The sequence below is a fragment of the Xyrauchen texanus genome, chromosome 4, assembly GCF_025860055.1.
Source record: "Xyrauchen texanus isolate HMW12.3.18 chromosome 4, RBS_HiC_50CHRs, whole genome shotgun sequence".
NCBI classification, from domain to species: domain Eukaryota; kingdom Metazoa; phylum Chordata; class Actinopteri; order Cypriniformes; family Catostomidae; genus Xyrauchen; species Xyrauchen texanus.
In genome coordinates this window covers 33,157,143-33,179,249 of record NC_068279.1, presented here as the reverse complement: position 1 = coordinate 33,179,249, position 22,107 = coordinate 33,157,143, and the positions used below count along the sequence as shown (strand labels likewise).

General features: G+C 37.0%; 1 protein-coding gene across 6 annotated transcripts in view; it reads left to right on the top strand.

Annotated features, from left to right (window-relative positions):
- The window catches only part of LOC127642729 (electrogenic sodium bicarbonate cotransporter 1-like), an 87,571-nt gene that overhangs the window by 49,716 nt on the left and 15,748 nt on the right, over positions 1–22,107 (top strand). For all 6 annotated transcript variants that reach the window (XM_052125251.1, XM_052125255.1, XM_052125245.1 and 3 more), the window contains 11 exons: positions 221–378; positions 813–900; positions 1,089–1,243; positions 3,258–3,371; positions 6,086–6,260; positions 7,293–7,426; positions 9,785–10,056; positions 13,037–13,107; positions 18,034–18,219; positions 19,011–19,124; positions 19,697–19,858. In XM_052125251.1, coding sequence (XP_051981211.1) covers positions 221–378; positions 813–900; positions 1,089–1,243; positions 3,258–3,371; positions 6,086–6,260; positions 7,293–7,426; positions 9,785–10,056; positions 13,037–13,107; positions 18,034–18,219; positions 19,011–19,124; positions 19,697–19,858 — 1,629 coding nt within the window. The remainder of the gene's footprint in view (positions 1–220; positions 379–812; positions 901–1,088; positions 1,244–3,257; positions 3,372–6,085; positions 6,261–7,292; positions 7,427–9,784; positions 10,057–13,036; positions 13,108–18,033; positions 18,220–19,010; positions 19,125–19,696; positions 19,859–22,107) is intronic.

Genomic DNA, 22,107 nt, shown 5'->3' with positions numbered 1-22,107 from the left:
GAACAATCCTGCCTATAGTCACCAATCTTTGTGATTTCCATTTCTTGGACAGTTGTGGTTATTAGTTTCATCTCACCTCCTGAAGGGCTTGGCACAAAAGCTTGCTGGGCAGTCTGTTTAACGAGGTCATTCATTGGAGCTTGATTTGTACACTTTGTTCATATGTTCTGCCTCCTTACTGAGCTTCATTAAAATACCATCCTCTTCTCACTTTGTCCAGCTGAAGAACAAGTTTATGAAGAAGCTACCCAGAGATGCTGAAGCTTCCAATGTTCTCGTTGGAGAAGTGGACTTCCTAGACAGTCCTTTTGTGGCCTTCGTAAGGCTGCAGCAGGCTGTTATGCTGGGGGCGCTGACTGAAGTGCCTGTGCCCACTAGGTAGGATCTGCTTTCCTCACATAAGGTCAAAGACCAAAGTAAATATTCTGTGAAACTTGAATTTAGGAATTTCTTTAAACTAATTGAATAAGATCCCAAGAAATGGCTTGATGAGCACAGTTTCCTATGTAATTTTTCTTATGTATTTCCAATGTATTTTAAACAGGATGTTTTGGTGGGACATATCGAAGGGCTTGCCCTTTTTTTAAATAGCCAATAGTCTGTAGTTACAGCCATGAATCATGATTTGGTACTTGTGGGAATTACGGGGGTTCTCAGACCCCCTGAATTCAACCAGATACCCCTGAAAGTTGATATGCGCCTTCATGGGTGGTCTCATTTACCGGATATAATAATATATAATAATATAGGAATATTATTTATTTATTTATTCATTATTATAATTTTTTAAATTTTTTTGCTGTCTTCCTCAGATTTCTGTTCATTCTTCTTGGGCCCAAAGGCAAAGCCAAGTCATATCATGAAATCGGCAGAGCAATCGCTACCCTGATGTCTGATGAGGTATGTACAGGCAATCTTAGCTAATGTTCTATCCTAGTTTGCGTCATAAATTTGATGTCCTAAATAGAGTGCCTGCACTGTTTATTCCACTGTGCTTGGAATGTTCTGTTATGCTATTAAATAACATACAAATGGTTTCTGCTTGGATTAGGAAAAGGTTAGCCAGTAATCATGGTTCTCTTATCAAGGTCTTCCATGAAATTGCATACAAAGCCAAGGACAGACAAGATCTCCTTGCTGGCATCGATGAGTTCTTGGATGAGGTCATCGTCCTCCCGCCAGGAGAATGGGACCCTGCCATCAGAATAGAGCCTCCCAAATCCTTGCCATCCTCAGATAAAAGGTATTTAATATAAGGAGTCCATTTATGCCTGTAATCTTTTCTTTCAGCAGAAGCACCGCCAATATCCCACATCAAAGTGTGTCAACATGTTCCTATTTTGAAATGACTCAAAGGATGTTGAGATAGCTTTTCTGAAGTTGTCCCTTTACATTCAATGTATAGTTTGTCCAAGGTGTTGTTTTCTCCAATAAAGAGGGGTATAAATCTGGTCATATTGTCACAAATGACAAGTAAAAACTTGCCGTATATCTTCTTTATTAAGAATAGCCAAGCCATATGTCACAAGTCATGACTCTCAGTAGTCAGGAAAATGGTTGGTTCCAATAGACCAAAGGCCTGCCAGCCATTTCTGTGCAAATATTGGTTGCCAAAAACTGTACTTAAGTAAAATTACAATTACTTTAAAAAAATTAATTCTCAGTAATTACTCAGTAAAAGTGCTAACATAAATAATTACTAGAGTAGGAATAAGAAAGTGTCCAATTAAAAGAGTAAACAAGTAGTGAGTTAATTCCACAAATTATATAATAGATGTTTACTCCCCTATATTCCATTACATAATACACATTTAACATGTATTGCAAAATTATTATTATTTATGGAAATTCTGTCATCATTCACCATCAAGTTGTTCCAAACCCGTGTGACTTTCTTTCTTCCATTCAACACAATAAGGAGATTTTAGACAGAAAGTTAGCCTTGGTCACCATTTACTTTCAGTGAATGTGTTCTTTTAATGTATATTTTGAAAGTGAATGGTGACCGAGACTGTCAGTCCCTAACATCTTTTGTGTTCCACAGAATACAAAGGGTCACACTGGAACAACATGAGGGTAGGAAAATGATGACGGAATATTAAATTATGGCTGAGCTATCACTTTAAAGGGGTAGTTCACCCAAAAATGAAAATTCTCTCATCATTTACTCGTTACCCTCATGCCATCCCATATGTGTATGACTTCTTTTCTTCTGCAGAACGCAAATTATGATTTTTAGAAGAATATTTCAGCTCTGTAGGTCAGTACAATGCAAGTGAATGGGTGCCAAGATTTTGATCTTTTGATCTAAAAGCAAATGCAGGCACCATAAAAGTAATCCATAGGACTCGGCGGGCACGGCCGGGGTCTGGTAGGCCAGGGAGATAGCTAACCTCTGTTTGGAGATGGCATTCCCTTTCCGCCGTCTGCCGAAGCAGACAAAGAGCTGCTCAGAATATCTAAAGCTCTGCGTGGGGTCCAAATAGATATGCAAAGCGATTCAGCCTCCGGGCGCCTCTATGGAACCTGATAATCAAGTCGTGCTTACCCAAGGACTTGCCGTCCACTGCAGCGTGGTGGGCAGCGATAGTGGCTACATACACCTTCAAGGTGGAGGGGGACAGCCTCCCCTCCAACCTCTCTTGCAGGAATGAAAGCACTGACCGAACTGGGCATCTCTGTGGGTCTTCAAACCAGGAAGAACACCAATTTGCAAACAAGCACCACTTTAGGGCATAAAGCTGCCTAGTAAAGGGAGCTCTGGCTTGGTTGAGCGTGTCTACGACTGCAGGTGGTAGGTCACTCAGATGCCAGAGGGTGCCATATCCCTGGGAAAGAAGGAATGTTGAATATAAACAGAAGTCTAATGATGGCTCAGTTATAATATCTATCTATTTATCTATCTGTCCGTCTGTCTAATTAATCATGTTGTTGTGATTGTATCACATGGAAGTACCATGGTACTTTGATACAATATATATGTTGGCACTGAATGATTACTATATCCATATACTGTACCATGGTATTTACATGGTACCCAAAGGTACTTTAAATAATGAGGATGTGTAAAAGACTAAATTGAAATTCTCTCATCAATTAACCTGGGCTGGGAATCTTAAAATGACCCATGAAGAGTCTCTCTTTTGTCCTGTTTCTTTCTCTGTTCTATTTTTACTGCTCTGCGACTGTAATTTAAGCACTTCAATTACATTGACTGTCTTGTTCAACTATCTCTTTTTGTCTGTTATGTTGTCCAGAAAGAACATGTATGTTGGAGGGGACAGTACACAGATGAATGGAGACACACCTCACAGCGATGGACATGGGGGCGGGGGGCACGCAGTAGGAGAGGAGCTGAAAAAGACGGGGAGGTGAGTCTTTTAGCCTTTCATCTCTATCTACAAACTGCTTTCTGTCCTATATAATCCCACCCTTAAATAATGTTTTCATAAATTCTTCTGAAGGAAATGATTATGCTGAAACTATTAACACCATTGTTTATTTCAGATAAATGGTTAATTTTGACATCCATTCAAAATTAATAGGATTATCTTAATGTTAGTCAAACATTGAAGTCAGCATGTGCTCCGTTCACTACAAACAGACTGTTATGGTTTGATTTAATATTCCTATTTCAGTACAGTCCCACTGTTGGTTTTAGAAACATTCTGACCTTTGGCAAAGAACTGTTTTGTAGTCTTAGATACAAATGATTTCTAATGTACTGTACACCTGGATTTGTGTCTATTAATTAGGGCTGCCCCCAACCAAAGATTTTCGTAGTCGATTAGTAGGCATTAATTTAAGCCATTAGTCGACTAGTCACACATTTATGATATTATTTTATTTAATCAAATATAGATATATTTTGGGGGGCATCAGAAATGGTTTGACTTCCAGGGCTGAGAAAGAATGTTATAAGTAACAATAAACAATAGTACTAACACTGTTCTAAATTACATAGAAATACTAAACCGCAATAATGAGCCTTTAAAATATAAATTTTACAAGCGCATGCACGAAGCGAGCCTCAGCGACACTGGTAAAAGCAATAATGATTCTAAATGTGTCGGAAAAAAATGTATGGAGACTGTCTGTACATTTAGTTAATTATTGAGAGAAATGGACATTAGGGTTGTGCCGACAGACCATGGTCTCAGCCAATAGCTGATGCCTTTGACCATGTCAAGATGATATTTGGCTCGATTTCCCATTAATGTTTAACATTATTATTATTATTAGGCTATTATGATTATCAAACTAATATTACAAATAATTTGCCTGTAGACACACAGACACGCACGCGCTTGAAGAAACACACTTTATTATATTATTAAGAACAGATGACAGAAAACCTGTCTATGCGCATGTATGACACGCTGTTTGTACGGAGGCGTGAAGTCTCGTGGAAAACATGCATGTAAAAGGTTCTTAATCTTTCTTTGTTTCTATTGTTTTTCATGTAAGAACAGTATCGTCTATGAGTGCTGCAAATAACCTCAGACATCTCAGGAGGTGCTTTGAGTTCAGTTCACTTTATTTTCACAGAGCATTTCATTGTGACCACATCTCTGCAGCCTATACTTGTGTGATTAAAACATAAAATAACACAAGCACGTTCACCTCGAACCAGGATTTATATTTCAGTGATTATCATCATTATAATTATTATGTTGACAATTAGAATAGTTTTTATGTCTTTATTTAAGTAATTTTCCGTCTGAGTGTTTAGATGGATACTTGGCTGGTGGTAAATTGAAGGTTACTTATATATATATATATATATATATATTTTTTTATCACTTCATTATTTTACTTGCTTTTTCGTTTCGTTTGGAGTGCAATTTGGATTTAGAAATGTATTTGATAAAAATGTTTCATTGTTTAAATATATAAATTACATTTTCAATGCAAAATCACCAAAGCAAGAATATTCACCAATTCCTCAGACCCGAGTTTCCAATGTAATTGGATATTGCGATATATTTATATATCGCAATATCCAGTTACATATATAGAAACTCAGCAAATAAAGAAACATCCTCACTTTCAACTGCTTTTATTTTCAGCAAACTTAACATGTGTAAATATTTGTATGATCATAAAAGATTCAACAACTAAGACATAAACTGAACAAGTTTCACAGACATATGACTAACAGAAATGGAATAATGTGTCCCTGAACAAAGGGGGATTCAAAATCAAAAGTAACAGTCAGTATCTGGTGTGTCCACCAGCTGCATTAAGTACTGCAGTGCATCTCCTCCTCATGGACTGCACCAGATTTGCCAGTTCTTGCTGTGAGATGTTACTCCACTCTTCCACCAAGACACTTGCAAGTTCCCGGACATTTCTGGGGGGAATGACCCTAGTCCTTACCCTCCGATCCAACAGGTCCCAAACGTGCTCAATGGGATTGAGATCTGGGCTCTCCGCTGGCCATGGCAGAACACTGACATTCCTGTGTGCCAGGAAATCATGCACAGAACGAGCAGTATGGCTGGTGGCATTGTCATGCTGGAGGGTCATGTCAGAATGAGCATGCAGGAAGGGTACCACATGAGGGAGGAGGATGTCTTCCCTGTAATGCACAGTGTTGAGATTGCCTGCAATGACAACAAGCTCAGTCCGATGATGCTGTGACACACCACCCCAGTCCATTACAGACCCTCCACCTCCAAATCGATCCCGCTACTGAGTACAGGCCTCGGTGTAACGCTCATTCTTTCAACAATAAATGCGAACATCACCACTAGTGAGACAAAACCATGACTCGTCAGTGAAGAGTACGTTTTAACAGTCCTGTCTGGTCCAGAGAAGATGGTTTTGTGCCCATAGGCGACATGGTTACATTCCCTTGCTTCTGTATATAATATATTTGTATTTGTATATTGAACATATATTTACTTTATCTTCTGTTCACTTTTTATTTGTATTTAATTTTTTCTTGTTGTTGGATTGTTAATGAACTGGAAGCTTCTGTCACAAAGACATATTCCTTGTATGTGTGAGCATACTTTGCAATAAAGATGATTCTGATCTTTGAGAGTATAACTAAGAATGTGTATAATTTTTTGTTCCTTAGGTTTTGTGGAGGCCTTATACTTGATGTCAAAAGAAAAATCCCCTTCTTCTTCAGCGATTTCTATGATGCACTACACATCCAGTCTTTGTCTGCCATTCTTTTCATCTACCTGGGAACAGTAACCAATGCCATCACTTTCGGAGGATTGCTAGGGGACGCCACAGAAAACATGCAGGTGATGATATTTACACTCTGTACCCAGGCTTTTCTAAATAAGATTCAAATCAAGCCCACCATGGATTATAGTGTAATTCAATCATGGTGAATCTTTAACTTGCAGATTTTGAGCACCTCCTTTTGAAATGTTACCTCAGTTCACTGGCAAATCATGCGAGGAAGTTAAATTCTCACAGTTTATTGACTAATCTGTCTTGAGAGGGGCTGGTCAATGTTTTAGCTCAGGGGAGCCCTTCAGGCATTGTCAGGTAGCAAAGTGGCATAAATTCAAGAGACCTAAAAGACATTTTGAGAGATTTTGCATGCAGGCTGCAAAGCAGAACACAGATAGAAAACAAATATATTTGTGCAGACCCATAAAACACAAAATCTTTCTTAACAAAACTTGAAACAGTGGTTACATTTAAATATTCTGTGATGTAGGCAGTGTAGGGCTTTGTAATATCATACCTGTATAAACTAACCAATTATAAAATATATTTCAGCAAAACATTCATTGTTATGCTGCTATTTTGGACATTATTTACTGCTTTTACCTTTCTATTTGATTTTGACTTGATTTTTAGTTAATTGTTCAGATAATTTAGTTCAGTTGTTACGTTTATGTGAACTGTTCAAAATAAATGGATGTCATGTTTTGTGTTTTATGAGGTTAGAAAAACAATCAGGCCTCATAAAGGCAAAAATTGAGTCACTTAATGTCACCTTCCTAAAATAATGTCCCAAGTAATTTTTTCAAGTTTTTCAGAAAACACAAAAAACTGAACCAAATATCATGAGGATATGATTTAGGCAAAACAAATAAATGATTTTTGTCAAAAAAATGACTTAGGACATTATTTTAGGAAGGTGACTATAATTAGTTTCTGACACTGAATCAAATAACTTTGCAAAAGCAGTTGGCACAACAGGTCTTTCAAGCACAGGTATCAATAAACCAGACTTTCTCCAAGGAATATGATGGCGTTTAAGCCAAAGTGGGGTTTTGCCCAAACACTTTTGACACTACCTCTTTGTAATTTGTGTGAAGGGTGTGCTGGAGAGCTTTCTGGGTACAGCGGTGACTGGAGCTGTCTTCTGTCTCCTAGCTGGGCAGCCTTTGACCATCCTCAGCAGTACAGGGCCAGTGCTTGTGTTTGAAAGGCTTCTCTTCAACTTCAGCAGGTGCTTGATCATCTTTTTACACAGGTTCCCCACACTAGTGGAAAACCTGGAAATCAGGGAATTTTGTTATTGTGATTACCAGGCCTGGAAAAGTCATGGACATTTGTAAAGGGGTTAATGGTAGGAGGAGGTTAGAACCGGCTTGACAATATAAATATTAGATTAATATAAAAATTTAACCAAAAAGACAAACACACACACAGGTGTCGGACAGCTGTCCGTAAATCTCTCTCTCTCTCTCTCTCTCTCTCTCTCTCTCGCTCTCTCGCTCTCTCTCTCTCATTGCAGTTTCCAATCGGCCTTTATCGCTCTCTGAGGCTTGATTAGCCTAATTAGTGTGCAGAATCACGACCCGGCCCCACCCTCTGCCCTGCCATATTCCTCCCTCGTTCTCTCAGGCCAGGGAGACCCCGGCATGATGTACATCCCTGCCCCCTCTTTCCCTGGGGAGGGGCGTGCCGGCTTGATTAGCCTAATTAGTGTGCAGAATCACGACCCGGCCCCACCCTCTGCCCTGCCATATTCCTCCCTCGTTCTCTCAGGCCAGGGAGACCCCGGCATGATGTACATCCCTGCCCCCTCTTTCCCTGGGGAGGGGCGTGCCGGCAGGTCATCCCTGTCTACCTGGATGAGGGAGCGGACAAGGGGAGGGAAACAAAAAAAAAATGTGGCACCTACACGGCGTATCGGTGATCATGCCAAAGTAACAAAACATTTTTAAAAAAAGAGGGAGAGGCCAACATGGAGCGGCAGTGGGAGAGAGAGAGAGAAAAAAAACACTTACTCGCTGGTTCTCTGATATGCCGTAGCTTGGTCCTCAGCCACTCCTCCACCATCTAATGGACGACAGCCGTGCCTCCCTGGACTAATCGGAGGCAGTCCTCCGGCCCCTGGTGGACGGAATGTCCTGCCACATTTTTGGTGGACGGTAGGGGTCTCCCCCTCCCTTGGCAGTGGTAACCGCTCCAGGCGGTTGGTTGGGAGCCCCTCCTCCCCTTGCGTTCGGTGTCCGTTCCTCCAATTCCAGGTGGCCAGGCTCCTCCATCCTCCAGCAGATGGCCAAGGCTGCTCTGTTGGGGTGGACGGTAGCGGCGAGAACTCCACTACGGCGCATCCCTCCTCCTTTCCGGATTTCGGCACCAGTGTAAAGGGATTAATGAAATAGAGGAGGCGAGAACCGGCTTGACAATATAAATAATATTTTAATAAGCAACATAAACAAAAAGACAAACACACAAAGGTGTCGGACAGCTGCCCGTAAATATCTCTCTCTCTGTCACACAGCAGCTTCCAGTCTGCTTTTATCGCTCTCTGAGGCTTGATTAGCCTGATAAGGGGCTGGGTGTGCAGAATCATGACCCGGCCCCACCCTCTGACCTGCCACAACATTTATTTTGTGAATATATAGTGACCCATACATTGGACACTTAAGTCACATTTAAACATTTTATTTTCATAGATTTAGATAATAAAATATTAAGCCAATATCTTTTCAAAGTTTTCTCCTTTTTACTGGTCCCAAAGTCTGATTTTTACTGGATGTCTGAAGTCAGTTCTCCTTAATTTCTTTAACATGAATATGTTACACTAAAGTTACACTATTATGACGGACTTCAGATGATGAAATGATGCCAACTCCAACCTGCATCACCTGCAGTACTATTTATGGTCTACGATCTTGAAATGAAATGCTTAGACTAACTATTGCCAACAAAAGCCTTCATCAGCCAATTAACAAGGACAATTGCATCTGTGAACTTCTGCAATTAATCAAGATGGACTTCAAAGACTTTGGTCATTAATCTTACATTTCAAACACAATCGATGTTTAATCACTGACCCTTAACACTTAGTTTAATAATTTTAAACCATGATTTTACCTATACATAATTAATTTTTACATTACATTCATAATGTTAGCCAGAGGGGTACTGGCCCCCACAGTGAGTCTGGTTTCTCCCAAGGTTATTTTTCTCCATTAATCTACATCTTATGGAGTTTTGTGTTCCTTGCCACAGTCGCCTACAGCTTGCTCACTGGGGTTATTAATACAATTATCATTTAATTATATTTAAACACTATTAAAAATCGTATTTTATCTAAATTACACAATGATGATTAATCGACTTTATAGACATTACAGTTTTATCGTCTGTTAATGCTGATATTCTGTAAAGCTGCTTTGAAACGATGTGTGTTGTGAAAGGTGCTATACAAATAAAATTGACTTGACTTGACTTGACTTAAAGTTGACAACCATAAAGTGTTTAAATACCTTGTCTCAGTTTTAAAAAATACAGTACATCTATATTTTTTTTTATCGTCTTAATTTCCTATCTGCACTATCATCCTCTACAGGGATAATGACTTTGACTACCTAGAATTCCGTCTTTGGATTGGTCTGTGGTCGGCTTTCTACTGCCTTGTCCTGGTAGCCACTGATGCTAGCTTCCTGGTGCAGTATTTCACACGATTTACAGAAGAAGGATTCTCTTCCCTTATCAGCTTCATCTTCATCTACGATGCTTTCAAGAAGATGCTGAAATTAGCCCATTATTACCCAATCAACTCGGACTACAAAATCGATTATGTCACGCAATATGACTGCATGTGTATGGCGCCCCCTGTTGGTAAGATATGAAACAGCACTTTGATGCTCAGATAATGATGAGCATGGTTGCATCTTGATCTGATGTTAAAACAGTTTTGTATACTTAAAGGGTAACTAAACCCTAAACCAACTTTTTTTAGTTAATGATCTGTAAGCATGGGGCTTTATTAGTACTGGTCATTGATTCAAGTAATTTTTTTGACATTTGTGTATAAAGTGTTTTAATTCTACAATATATGGTGTAAAAACGTCTGAGTGCTGCCCTCTTCAGGTTGAACGGTGGCTACTGCAGTTGAATTTTCCTATTGGCTGTTGCGGTACTCGTGACGTAAGCGGTGACAGCTGACGTAAGCAGGTTCCAGCTCACCACGCCAGATTCATGTACATGTCGTCTTGTGACCGTGTGAGGAATAATAATAACATAGAGTCTGACAGCATCTGTCAATTAATCCGTCACTACGAGTCTCAGGTGCCCCCCCCCCTGCTCAGCCCCGCACTCGGTTTGTTCCCTCTATCCCCGCCGGGGTCTGCCCACTTTTCCTGCATTTTCAAATATTTCTAGTGGGTGGAGTCAGACTCTGAGCAGGTGTTTAGTTACCCTTTAAAGGGATAGTTCATCCAGAAATTTAAATTTTGTCACCATTTACCAATTGCAAACCCGGATGACTTTCTTTCTTTTATAGAACACTAAAGGAGATATTAGCCATTCACTTTAATTGTATGAAAGATGCAGTGAAAGTGAATGGCGTCTAAGGCTAACATTCTGCGTAACATTTCCTTTTGTGATTGATGGAAAAAAGAAAGCCATACAGCCATAATTGTATGTTTTGGGGGGGTGAACTATCCCTTTAACAAAATTTCTACTTTCATTTTAAATTACTTAGAGCCTTCATAAGCCTCCCACACAGTGTCTGCATCAAATGCATGAAAAGACTGGTGCTGACCAGACAGAAAAATGCTTTTACTGATGCATATATAACATGATTTTGCTTACTGAAGCAAACATGATGTAACACAAAGTGACCTTTTTTCCCCTTGGTTGGCATCATAATGAGTGAGATGTTACTCTGTCGAGAGTTGAACTCAAATGCAATGAACATTCTTTAATTCCCCTGCTCAGTTTCACCTGGTCTATGATAGTATTCTTCCTGAGTTTATATAATGAGTGTATAAAAATACAGAGTTCTTTAATGCTGCTTAACTGGCACTGATACACAAACAGTAGAAGCACAAAGGTTGGATAGGTAGGATGCTTTTCTCAGTAATAGCAAGATTTGAGGCCTGTCCAACTGTTGTTGAAACATGTCCAGGTCTACATCTGGCAAATCAGTTATAAATATGGCCAGCATAAATATTTTAATATAACTGTCCCTTTTGTTGTTCTATTTCTGGTGTTCAAGTGATAGTTCACACCCACATGTTTGTTTATGTGAGTTAAAACTCAATACAGAGCCTGTAGCAATGAGCAGGTGCATGAAGTTTCCAAGCCACTGTGTTTTCTGGATTTAACTAAAGTGGTCATCAGTCATCAGTTAATCTCATGTGGTTCCAAACCTGTATGACATTCTTTCTTCCATGGAACACAAAAGGAGATGTCAGACAGCCCCAGTCACCATTTACTTTCATTGTATGGGAAAAAATGCATTTAAAGTTAATGGTGACTTAGACTAACATTATGTCTGACAGCTTTTGTATTCCTTGCATGGAATAAAGGAATTTATATAGTTTTGGAACAACATTAGGGTAAGGAATGACAAAACCTTAATTGTTCAATAACTATGCCTTTAACTCTCACTTGTGTCAATTCTAAAACCTACAAATAACCTATTCAAAAGATAATGCAGATTCTTCTTTCAAATATTTTTGAATGTTTATTTAATTATATGATTAATATTATAATTATATTGTATCTGCATCAGTCATTAGTGCGATATTAGTTGACTACTCATGCAGTCTATACACTTGATTGTTTTTGCTTTCAGGTTTTATTTTGGAGTGAAATTTCATTCAGTTATCATACCGCTAGACAATGACCCCACTATGGGCCATTTGAGATCCAGACCACTATACAATTGCAAAACTTGTTTTTGAAGTTTTAAAATAATAATTAAATCACTTATTTGTATCAGTGTAATGCTTTATTGCCTAAGTTAGCAATGATGTTGACATTCACTGGTGCTTCACAGATGAAAGAGGTGCTTACGGTGTGTATAGTGAGAGTTTGTGTGTGGAGAGGCCTGGGGGGGGGTGGATGCAGAAGTGATGTGGTTTGAGGTTAATCTCCTCCATGAGTGTGGTGAATTAAGACAGTACAGAAAGGGCTGGTGGGTGGGACCCTCATCAGCTCACACTGTTTTCCTCTAAACCGATGTTTGCTCCTCTTCGCCCTCCCATGGCTTCTCTCCAATCCACTGCTGCAGAGGGAAACAACGACTGTGTGGAATTGAGGTCCAGTTAGGGAGAACCCAGCAAAGAGAATCTTTAAAGATTAATGCTATGGAGAAGTGGTGAATGTTTACAACAATCATTGCGGGCTTGCTTGCGGGTATGTTGTGCTTAACTTGCCCACAACCATGATAAAATGTTTGCTCTCCAGGAGATTAATTCAGTCTTCTGCCGTTTGTGTCGAGAGTCTAAGTTGCCATTTAAACATATTAAACCATTATCTATTGACACCCCAGTGTAAGTTGAGCTAAAATACATTTGAAGTTGCCACCAATATGATTAAGTCACTTTTCACAGAAGCTGATTGTTATAAGATAATGAGAAATTGATTATTAGTCTTGAGTCAAGACTGTGTAGGACAGACAAACAGACAGACAGACAGACAGACAGACAGACAGACAGATAAACAAACAGACAATTGCACGATGGATGGATGGATGGATAATTAGTCACTTTAGCATGAATTTATTATAATTTGTTAAATTTTAAACAAGTTAAATGTCTATGGTTCTTTCTGAGGTCCACTTTTGAAACCTTCAACCTTTGTTTTTCAGTTAACACTTCAGACGTGTTCATTGATCCACTTGATGAAACATCAATCTGGATTGTAAATTACACTGATACAGTAAGTGTTTTCCAATTACATAATTGAAATTCAGTACTGTGCAAAATAGTCACATCAGATGTTTTACAAAAACATTTGTCTTAAGATGTTATTTTATATCTTCTGCTTCAGTGTTTTAATAGAAAGAGAGGAAAATGCACACACATCCAATACTTCTACAACAGGTGCTGGGTCAAGGCACAAAGCATTGAAATAAAACTGAAGTGGATCCGCACACTGTTTACCTATTCCCTTTTATTAATTTAAAAACATCTCACTTAAAAAGAACAATTAATTAACGATAAGTAAACATACATCAGTATCCCACAATTAAAAACAATTCACAAACATCAGTGAATCACATGAATGAAACAATGTAGTAATTTCAGTAAAAACATTTTAAATAGCAGATATCAGACACAGGTGAGAGACAAACAAATACAGATAAATAAGTAAACGTTATCCCAAAATGTCAATAAGTCACAAGAACAGATGGATTTCAAAATCCAAGTTAAGACCCTTAGGATACAAAGTATTAAGTGTAGCCTCTCTTTTAATAACATTTTATTAACATCACCTCTTCTGGGTGATTTGACATGTTCGATACCAATGTATCTAAGACTTGAAAGATTGTGTTATATCAAATAAAAAATGAACTACCACTGGATTCTTTTGATCATTTGTACGTATACTACTTCGATGTTCTGCAATCCTTGTTTTAAGAGCACATTATGTTTTTCCAATATAGGCCAATCCACAAGGACATTTAATCATGTAAACGTTCTTCGTAGTACAAGTGATGACACCCTTGATTTAGAATTCTTTATCTGAGTGAGGATGGGAAAAAACATTTGTTTTAACAGTAAAGTTGCATTAGGCACAGTGACCACAACTATAATTGCCAAATGGGATAGATGACAAAAAATGAGTGGGCCGGTCCATAGCCAAATCAGCTCTCATGACAAGATTATAAATATTAGGAGGGCTTTTATATACAAATCTAGGTGACACTTTATAAACATCACGAAGAACAGGATCTGAATTTAAAATGTACCAGTGTTTGTTGACAATCTTCTTTTTGTCTCTACAAATAGAGGAGTATTGGAACTATCAAACAACTTTATTTTCTTCAGATTTAACCTGTTTTATGGTTAAGCATGTGTCCTAATTTTTATTTTCAAATCTAACAGCGAACTGTGTCCAATTTTCATTATAACTTCTCTCTCTAAATCTTATTATTAAGTAAATGCTTTGTTGTGCATAAGACTCATTAGAGCTACAAATACAACATATCCAATTAAATTGACATTATGATTTTTCCATGTAGGAGTGTATTATGATCAGTCGGTTTTCAATATACATCTGTAGTAATCTTATCTCCATCCCTAATAATCTAAATTAATTTGGGTTGAGTCAAAATTGACAATAAATCAAAGATGTTCATCACTTGTATTATGAAAGCACTGAAACTGTTGCAGATAATTTTTTGTACCAGACCACAGCACAAGAAAAAAAGTCATCTTTGTTTGTAGCACCAAATTGGTTAATGTTTTATGCATTCAATACTTTGTCTTTTGTTTTTATGTGGATTTCTTAAAAAAGCTTCAATAGCTTCAATACCTCCTCCAATACCTCCCGTGTGGTATGTTAGTATAAAGAGACTCAACATCAAAGGTAACAAATAATGTATCATCTGATAATTCAAAAGTTTTCATGATCTTACTCATATCAATTGAATCCTTTACAAAAGATGGTAATGAAGAAAATGAATCCATTTATTTTCAATTGATTGATTGATTGATTAATCAACAAAACTCAAAAAGTTTTGTATGTATTTTTAGAAGTATATAAATAACTGGGGTAATTGGGTGATCAACATTCATGAAAGCAAACTCCTGTTATGTGATCTCATCTGCATCCAAACAATGTTGCAAGTATTCATGAATCTCAGTCATAAAAACCTTAGTGGGATCAGAATTCAATTTTTGATAGAATACATTGTAAAAAAACATAAAAATCTTGAAAAGCCTCCAGGAAGACACATTATCTCTGGGATTGGGTCTCTCACTGAGATAATTTAGACTTTTGTTGATTACTTTTTAAAACATGTTGTGTCTACATTGCGCTCTTTTGTAAAGATTTCAATTGATATGAATAAGATCTTGAAAACTTTTGAATTATCTGATGATACATTATTTGTCACCTTTTATGTTGTCTCTTTATACTAACATACCACATGAGAGAGGTATTGGGGGAGGTATTGAATCTATTGATGCTTTTTTAGAAATCCACATCAAAACAAATTTATCAAAACATTAACCAATTTGGTGCTAACAAAAAATAAATGTAGATACAAAGTTTACTCTTTTCTCCAAACTAAAGGTACAGCCATGGGAGGCACTATGGCTCTCAAAATCTGTCCTTTTCGCAAAGATACATTGACAATATTCTTGTGTTGTGGTCTGGTACTGAAAGTGAGCTGCTACAGTTTCAGTGCTTTCTTAATGCAAATGATAAACATCTTCGATTTATTGTCAATTTTGACTCGTCCCAAGTACATTTTCTTGATATTTTGATTATTAGGGATGGCAATAAGATTACTACAGATCTATATTGAAAACTGACTGATCATAATACACTCCTACATGGAAAAAGTTATCATCCTAGCCCTCTGAAACATAGTTTGCCTATTAGTCAATTTAATTGGATATGTTGTATTTGTAGCTCTAATGAGTCTTATGCACAACAAAGCATTGACTTAATAATAAGATTTAGAGAGAGAAGTTATAATGAAAATTGGACACAGTTCCCTGTTAGATTTGAAAATAAAAATTAGGACACATGCTTAACCATAATACAGGTTAAATCTGAAGAAAATAAAGTTGTTTGATAGTTCCAATACTCCTCTATTTGTAGAGACAAAAAGAAGATTGTCAACAAACACTGGTACATTTTAAATTCAGATCCTGTTCTTCGTGATGTTTATAAAGTGTCACCTAGATTTGTATAAAGCCCTCCTAATATTTATAATCTTGTCATGAGAGCTGATTTGGCTATGGACCGGCCTACTCATTTTTTGTCATCTATCCCATTTGGCAATTATAGTTGTGGTCACTGTGCCTAATGCAACTTTACTGTTAAAACAAATGTTTTTTCCCATCCTCACTCAGATAAAGAATTCTAAATCAAGGGTGTCATCACTTGTACTACGAAGAACGTTTACATGATTAAATGTCCTTGTGGATTGGCCTATATTGGAAAAACATAATGTGCTCTTAAAACAAGGATTGCAGAACATCGAAGTAGTATACGTACAAATGATCAAAAGAATCCAGTGGTAGTTCATTTTTTATTTGATATAACACAATCTTTCAAGTCTTAGATACATTGGTATCGAACATGTCAAATCACCCAGAAGAGGTGATGTTAATAAAATGTTATTAAAAAGAGAGGCTACACTTAATACTTTGTATCCTAAGGGTCTTAACTTGGATTTTGAAATCCATCTGTTCTTGTGACTTATTGACATTTTGGGATAACGTTTACTTATTTATCTGTATTTGTTTGTCTCTCACCTGTGTCTGATATCTGCTATTTAAAATGTTTTTACTGAAATTACGACATTGTTTCATTCAAGTGATTCACTGATGTTTGTGAATTGCTTGTAATTGTGGGATACTGATGTATGCTTTGCTGACATTTAAATGTATCTCTAATTAATTGTTCTCTTTAAGTGAGAGTGAGTGGTCATGAGATAATTGGAGACCAATCAGTCTGGGATTACATGAGGAGACAGAAGCAATTGAGATGGCCTAAACAGATAAAAGAAAAGTGGCAGGTTCTCCACGATGCTTGGAACAACCTCTCTGCCAAGAACCTTGAAAAACTGTGTGAAAGTGTACCTACTGTAGGATAATTGTTGCTTTTTTTTAAGGCATCGGTTGGTCACAGCAAATACATTTTTATTTTTTTTATGTTTACTGCACTTTGAAGTTAATTGATAAATAAACTTATAATTTTTGAAATCAATACAGCTTAAACACTGTACAAAACTGCTTAAAACTTTTACAAATGACATATGTTTGAGACTTCACTGAAATCACCAAATGGAATCTGGTACTTAAAGCACAAGAGAAACTGCTTTGTCCTGATTATTTTTTTTACAAAAGGCATTGTGCATTTAATCCTTAAATAGTTGGCTGCCCCCTAAAACATTCTCTCCAGACCTTGCTGAAATGTATCCCTCATCTCACTCCATACTGCCACGTTATCCTTTGCCAATAATAGAGCGAGATCTCTATGACAATGGCTTATTCAGGTGTTACCCTCAGATTGAGATTAATTAAACAAAATGACCCAAAATACAATCGGTGCAAACATCTTTGTGACTTTTCTTAATGATACATAGGTATTGTTTCACAGCCTTTTTGCAACTTTTTAAAGAGATAACCTCAACGAACCTAGGTTGAAGACAACAAAACACCTGACAAAGCATGTGTATCCTGTAGACTTAACAACATACTGTACCAGAATCTGGAAGGCATTTAATGTTTTGTAACTGTATTTAAAGATGAAGTGTGTAATTTCTGCACCAAACAGAAAAGAAAAAATAATTAAATGGGTTTAAACTGGTTTTCTCCAGTCATCATTGGTTGGATGAACAGAGAGTCCCAGACTAGACAGGGTTGGTTTGTATGCTCAAACAAACACAGCCACAGTGTTTAAACTTTCTAGGAAATCAACCTAGAAATGTCTTTCTTATAGTTTTGTTTGCATATTTATTTGGGAAATAAGTATTAAACTTGGAAAAAATGACACACATCAACTTTAACATAAATGTGACAGCTTTAACAACAATCTTTGTTACATTATTCCAAACAGTTATTGGATTTTATATTTTAGAATCTAACAATGTTTTTTAAATTATGTTTTGTTTCATTTGTGCAGCATCTAAATACTAGCTGGTCATCCCTATCTAAGAAGGAATGTCTGAAAATGGGTGGGGAACTCGTGGGCAATGCCTGCAACTTTGTGCCCGACATCACCCTCATTTCTTTCATCCTTTTTTTTGGCACCTACACCTGCTCCATGTGTCTCAAGAAATTCAAGACCAGCCCTTTCTTTCCTACTACTGTAAGTAGCCACACTGCTATATTGCCTTCTCTGTCAACCTGTAGTGTGATTAATTGATTAGTCGTTAACATTAATATGTGCATGTAGCCCACTGTTTAAATATAATTTATATTAATACACTTAAGAAATGTAAGTATTACATCCATATTTTGGACCTTTGGATTAATTGTTTTATTTGAAATTAAGTGAAATCACAACACGCTGCATAAACAGTATAAAACTTACTGCTTCTCTGGTGATAGTGAGATGTCAGGTAAATGTAACTTTGTGCTCTCCCATTGATCACTGGCGTAATTGTAGGTTGGGATGAAACAAGGAGACCGGCAGCTCAACAGTGCTTGATGTCATGTTGTTCTTTCAAACACTATTACTGTGTATGCAAAAACATAATGTTCATTTGTAGAGAAACGCTCCAACACTGATTACAGAGTGGTTCTTCTATGATTCGGGCAAGATGTGACATGCAGTTCCCAAGTGCCCTCTAGCTAAACTGAAATTAATTAATCGACAATCGATAAGCTAAATTAATACAATTATTAAATGACAATTAATTGATTGTTGATTAATCATTAACCTACCCATTTTCTAATATCTGGCTCTAATCCATACTGTGCACATAGAGGCAGTCATTATTTAGCCAACCTGCCTCTAATCCATTTTGCTATCATATCAATGGTGATTGTTTTACAAATATAGATTCTAATGTTTACAGCAATTGAAGAGGCTAGCTAGGCTAGCAATGGACATGCTTCATTCTTTTTGGTTCCTCAAAAAATGTTTTTCCATCTTAGGTGAGAAAACTCATAAGCGACTTCGCCATTATTCTGGCCATTTTGATCTTTTGTGGTGTCGACGCTCTGGTTGGGGTAGATACGCCAAAGCTCATAGTGCCAAGTGAATTTAAGGTAAACTTCCTGTCCATATTGTCCTCACAGTTGCTCAGTCTGTTGAACAGGCTTCCCATTGTCATGGAAAATCTGGAGAAGTCGACTTTAATCAATAATAATCAATATGCATTTTTCTTGTTATGTTCTGCTTGAAAATATTGTATCTGCTTATTATTTTTCTATGATAGAGTTAAATTTGCTTGCAAGCCAGAATGATATCTGATATGTCAGTGAATCATTCTTTTGAAACAGACAAAAGGTCTCTAAATGATTCATTAGAGAATCAGTCTGAATTTAAATGATTTTTTTAAAATACGGCATTCACAAACAACTGGAAAGGTCATGGAAAATTCATGGAAATACTTTGGCCATAATGTATGGGAACCCTCATGAAAGCATACTGAAGCTGACACTACCTTTTTTGCATCTTATTTATAGAAACACATTATGAGTCATTGCTTATTCACTCTCCATAAATGCAATGCGGTTTACCAAATCTGCTCAGGATGTTACTGTTTGTTTCCTGTAAACATTTGCCAAGTGCCTTGACTAAAGAACTAATCCTCAAACTGCACTCCTCATGTCTACAGCCAACAAGCCCAAACCGTGGTTGGTTTGTGCCACCGTTTGGAGGTAACCCCTGGTGGGTGTACCTGGCAGCAGCTCTTCCTGCTCTGCTGGTCACCATCCTGCTCTTCATGGATCAACAGATCACCGCTGTCATTGTCAATCGCAAGGAGCACAAGCTTAAGGTAGGCCTGCTGTGACTCTGCTGTGTAATTCTCTCCCGAGCCAGATGGTTTATCACGCTCATTTTGAGCCACCCAGGACCACAGGAAATACTTGCAACACAGTGGCAACTTAATATAGACACACTTCAATATGGGCATAATTATAGAAAGTCTCTTTATGAATAGAGCTTTTTATAGCTTTTGTCTGGCTGCTCGATTCTTTTAGCCAAAAATAGATTTTAAGTATTCAAACAGATGGTTTTTTGAAATTTGTGCCAGCCATGAATACCAAGAATACCAAATTCAAGTAATGTCTGTAAATTTGGGAAGAATTTATAATAAGGTAGTCACCACAATAGGTAGCAAGAACTGCAATGAACACTCTGTTAAAATGGATAACATGAAATTGTTACCTTTAAGCAGGGACAAAAAATGGTTCAAGGAATGAAAACAAAAACCAAAAACGAATTAAACGTTTAGCGTAATGTAACCAAAAACCAGAACAAAGCAATTTTCAATTGTTCCAGAGTGAAAATTTTTAATGAAACCAAAGGCCAAAGGGTTTATCAAAGTAAATTTCTGTAGCTAAACCACTTCATGTTTCCTGAAAAAGTTTTTAACGTGGTTTGATCCTGAAGGAAACTGTTGCATCAGACATTTCTTTGCCTAATTGCATTCTGTGAATAAAGACCTTTTTAACTATGTATAATTACTACATATGCATGCACGGCTAATCCAGATACAAGGAAAACATTATTAGAGGTAAAAAAAAAAATTCTCAGTTGATTCCAAGTTCCAATTAATGATAGATATGATGGATAAATACAGATTTTATGCTGCCGGGTATTGACTGAGAAGCAGATCTGTCAATAAAATTATACTTATCTGTTAATTACCTGCTTGTTATGATTTCTATGCTGATAATTCCACCACATAGGAAAAAAACGAATTGCTTATTTTAGCTTATTTTGGTGAGGCAAGTGGCTTATTTTGGGCTTGTTACCAGACCATGTTGCTTGTTTTTCTTGCAAGATCTGGCAACACTTCAATTGGTATTTCACCCACCCCTTATTACAGAGTACTGTAATAAAAATAAAAAACATTTTGAACTGTTATTTTGTTTTGTTCTAACTGGTAACCTTTTGGAAAGGAGACTGTGGAACTTCTGAACCGGAATGAAAATATCTGTAAATGTACATTTTAACATTTTAGTTTTAGTCCCTGCCTTTAGGAGCAATTTCTATCTAATCTATATTAAACGAAAAGTGTTAATGTAACCTAATGCATTCAGGTTGATTTGGTGATAAAACTTTTGACTCGAATAGAAACAACTAATTTAGATGTTACCACATGAAACACATTTACAGTAGGTACATTATTTTTCTTTAGTGCACAAACTTAAACAGCATCTATTAATTTTGGTTAATGTTACTTTCTACATACATACTTTATACTAATATATTTTTGACAGTAGAAGTTCTATATGTTTAGATTAAGTAGTGCATTGTGACCTAAAATGAACTAACAACAACAAATATGATCATGCCATCCCAGATGTGTATGACTTTCTTTCTTCTGCTGAACACAAATTAAGATTTTTAGAAGAATATTTCAGCTCTGTAGGTCCAAACAATGCAAGTGAATGGATGCCAACAGTTTGAAGCTCCAAAATGCACATAAAGGCAGCATAAAAGTAATCCATAAGACTCCGGTTAAATCTATATCTTCAGAAGCGATATGCTAGGTATGATTGAGAAACAGATCAATAGTCCTTTTTTTTTTTACTATAAATTATCCTCCCTGCCCAGTAGGTGGGGATATGCTCAAAGAATGCAAATCATCAAAAACAAAAGACGAAATATGTGAAAGTAAAAGTGGAAATTGATAGTAAAAAAAAATGAGATCTCATAATTTAACCTTGTGCCATCGCAGATGTGTATGACTTTCTTTCTTCTGCTAAATACAAATGAAGATTTTTGAAAAGGAGTTATATTTTGGTCTGTTCTCACCCAAAACCAACTGGATCACTTTAGAAGATATTGATTTAACCTCGGTGTTTATGGATTTAACCATGTGGAATATGGAATTTATGGAATATGTTTATGGTGACTTGATCTGCTTTTTGGAGCTTTATAGGCCTTGTCACAATTCACTTAAATTGTGAGAACCTGCAGAGTGGAAATATTCTTCTAAAAGTCTTTGTTTTTGTTGTGCAGAAGACAGAAAGTCATACACATCTTAGATAGCATGAGGGTGAGTAAATGATGAGA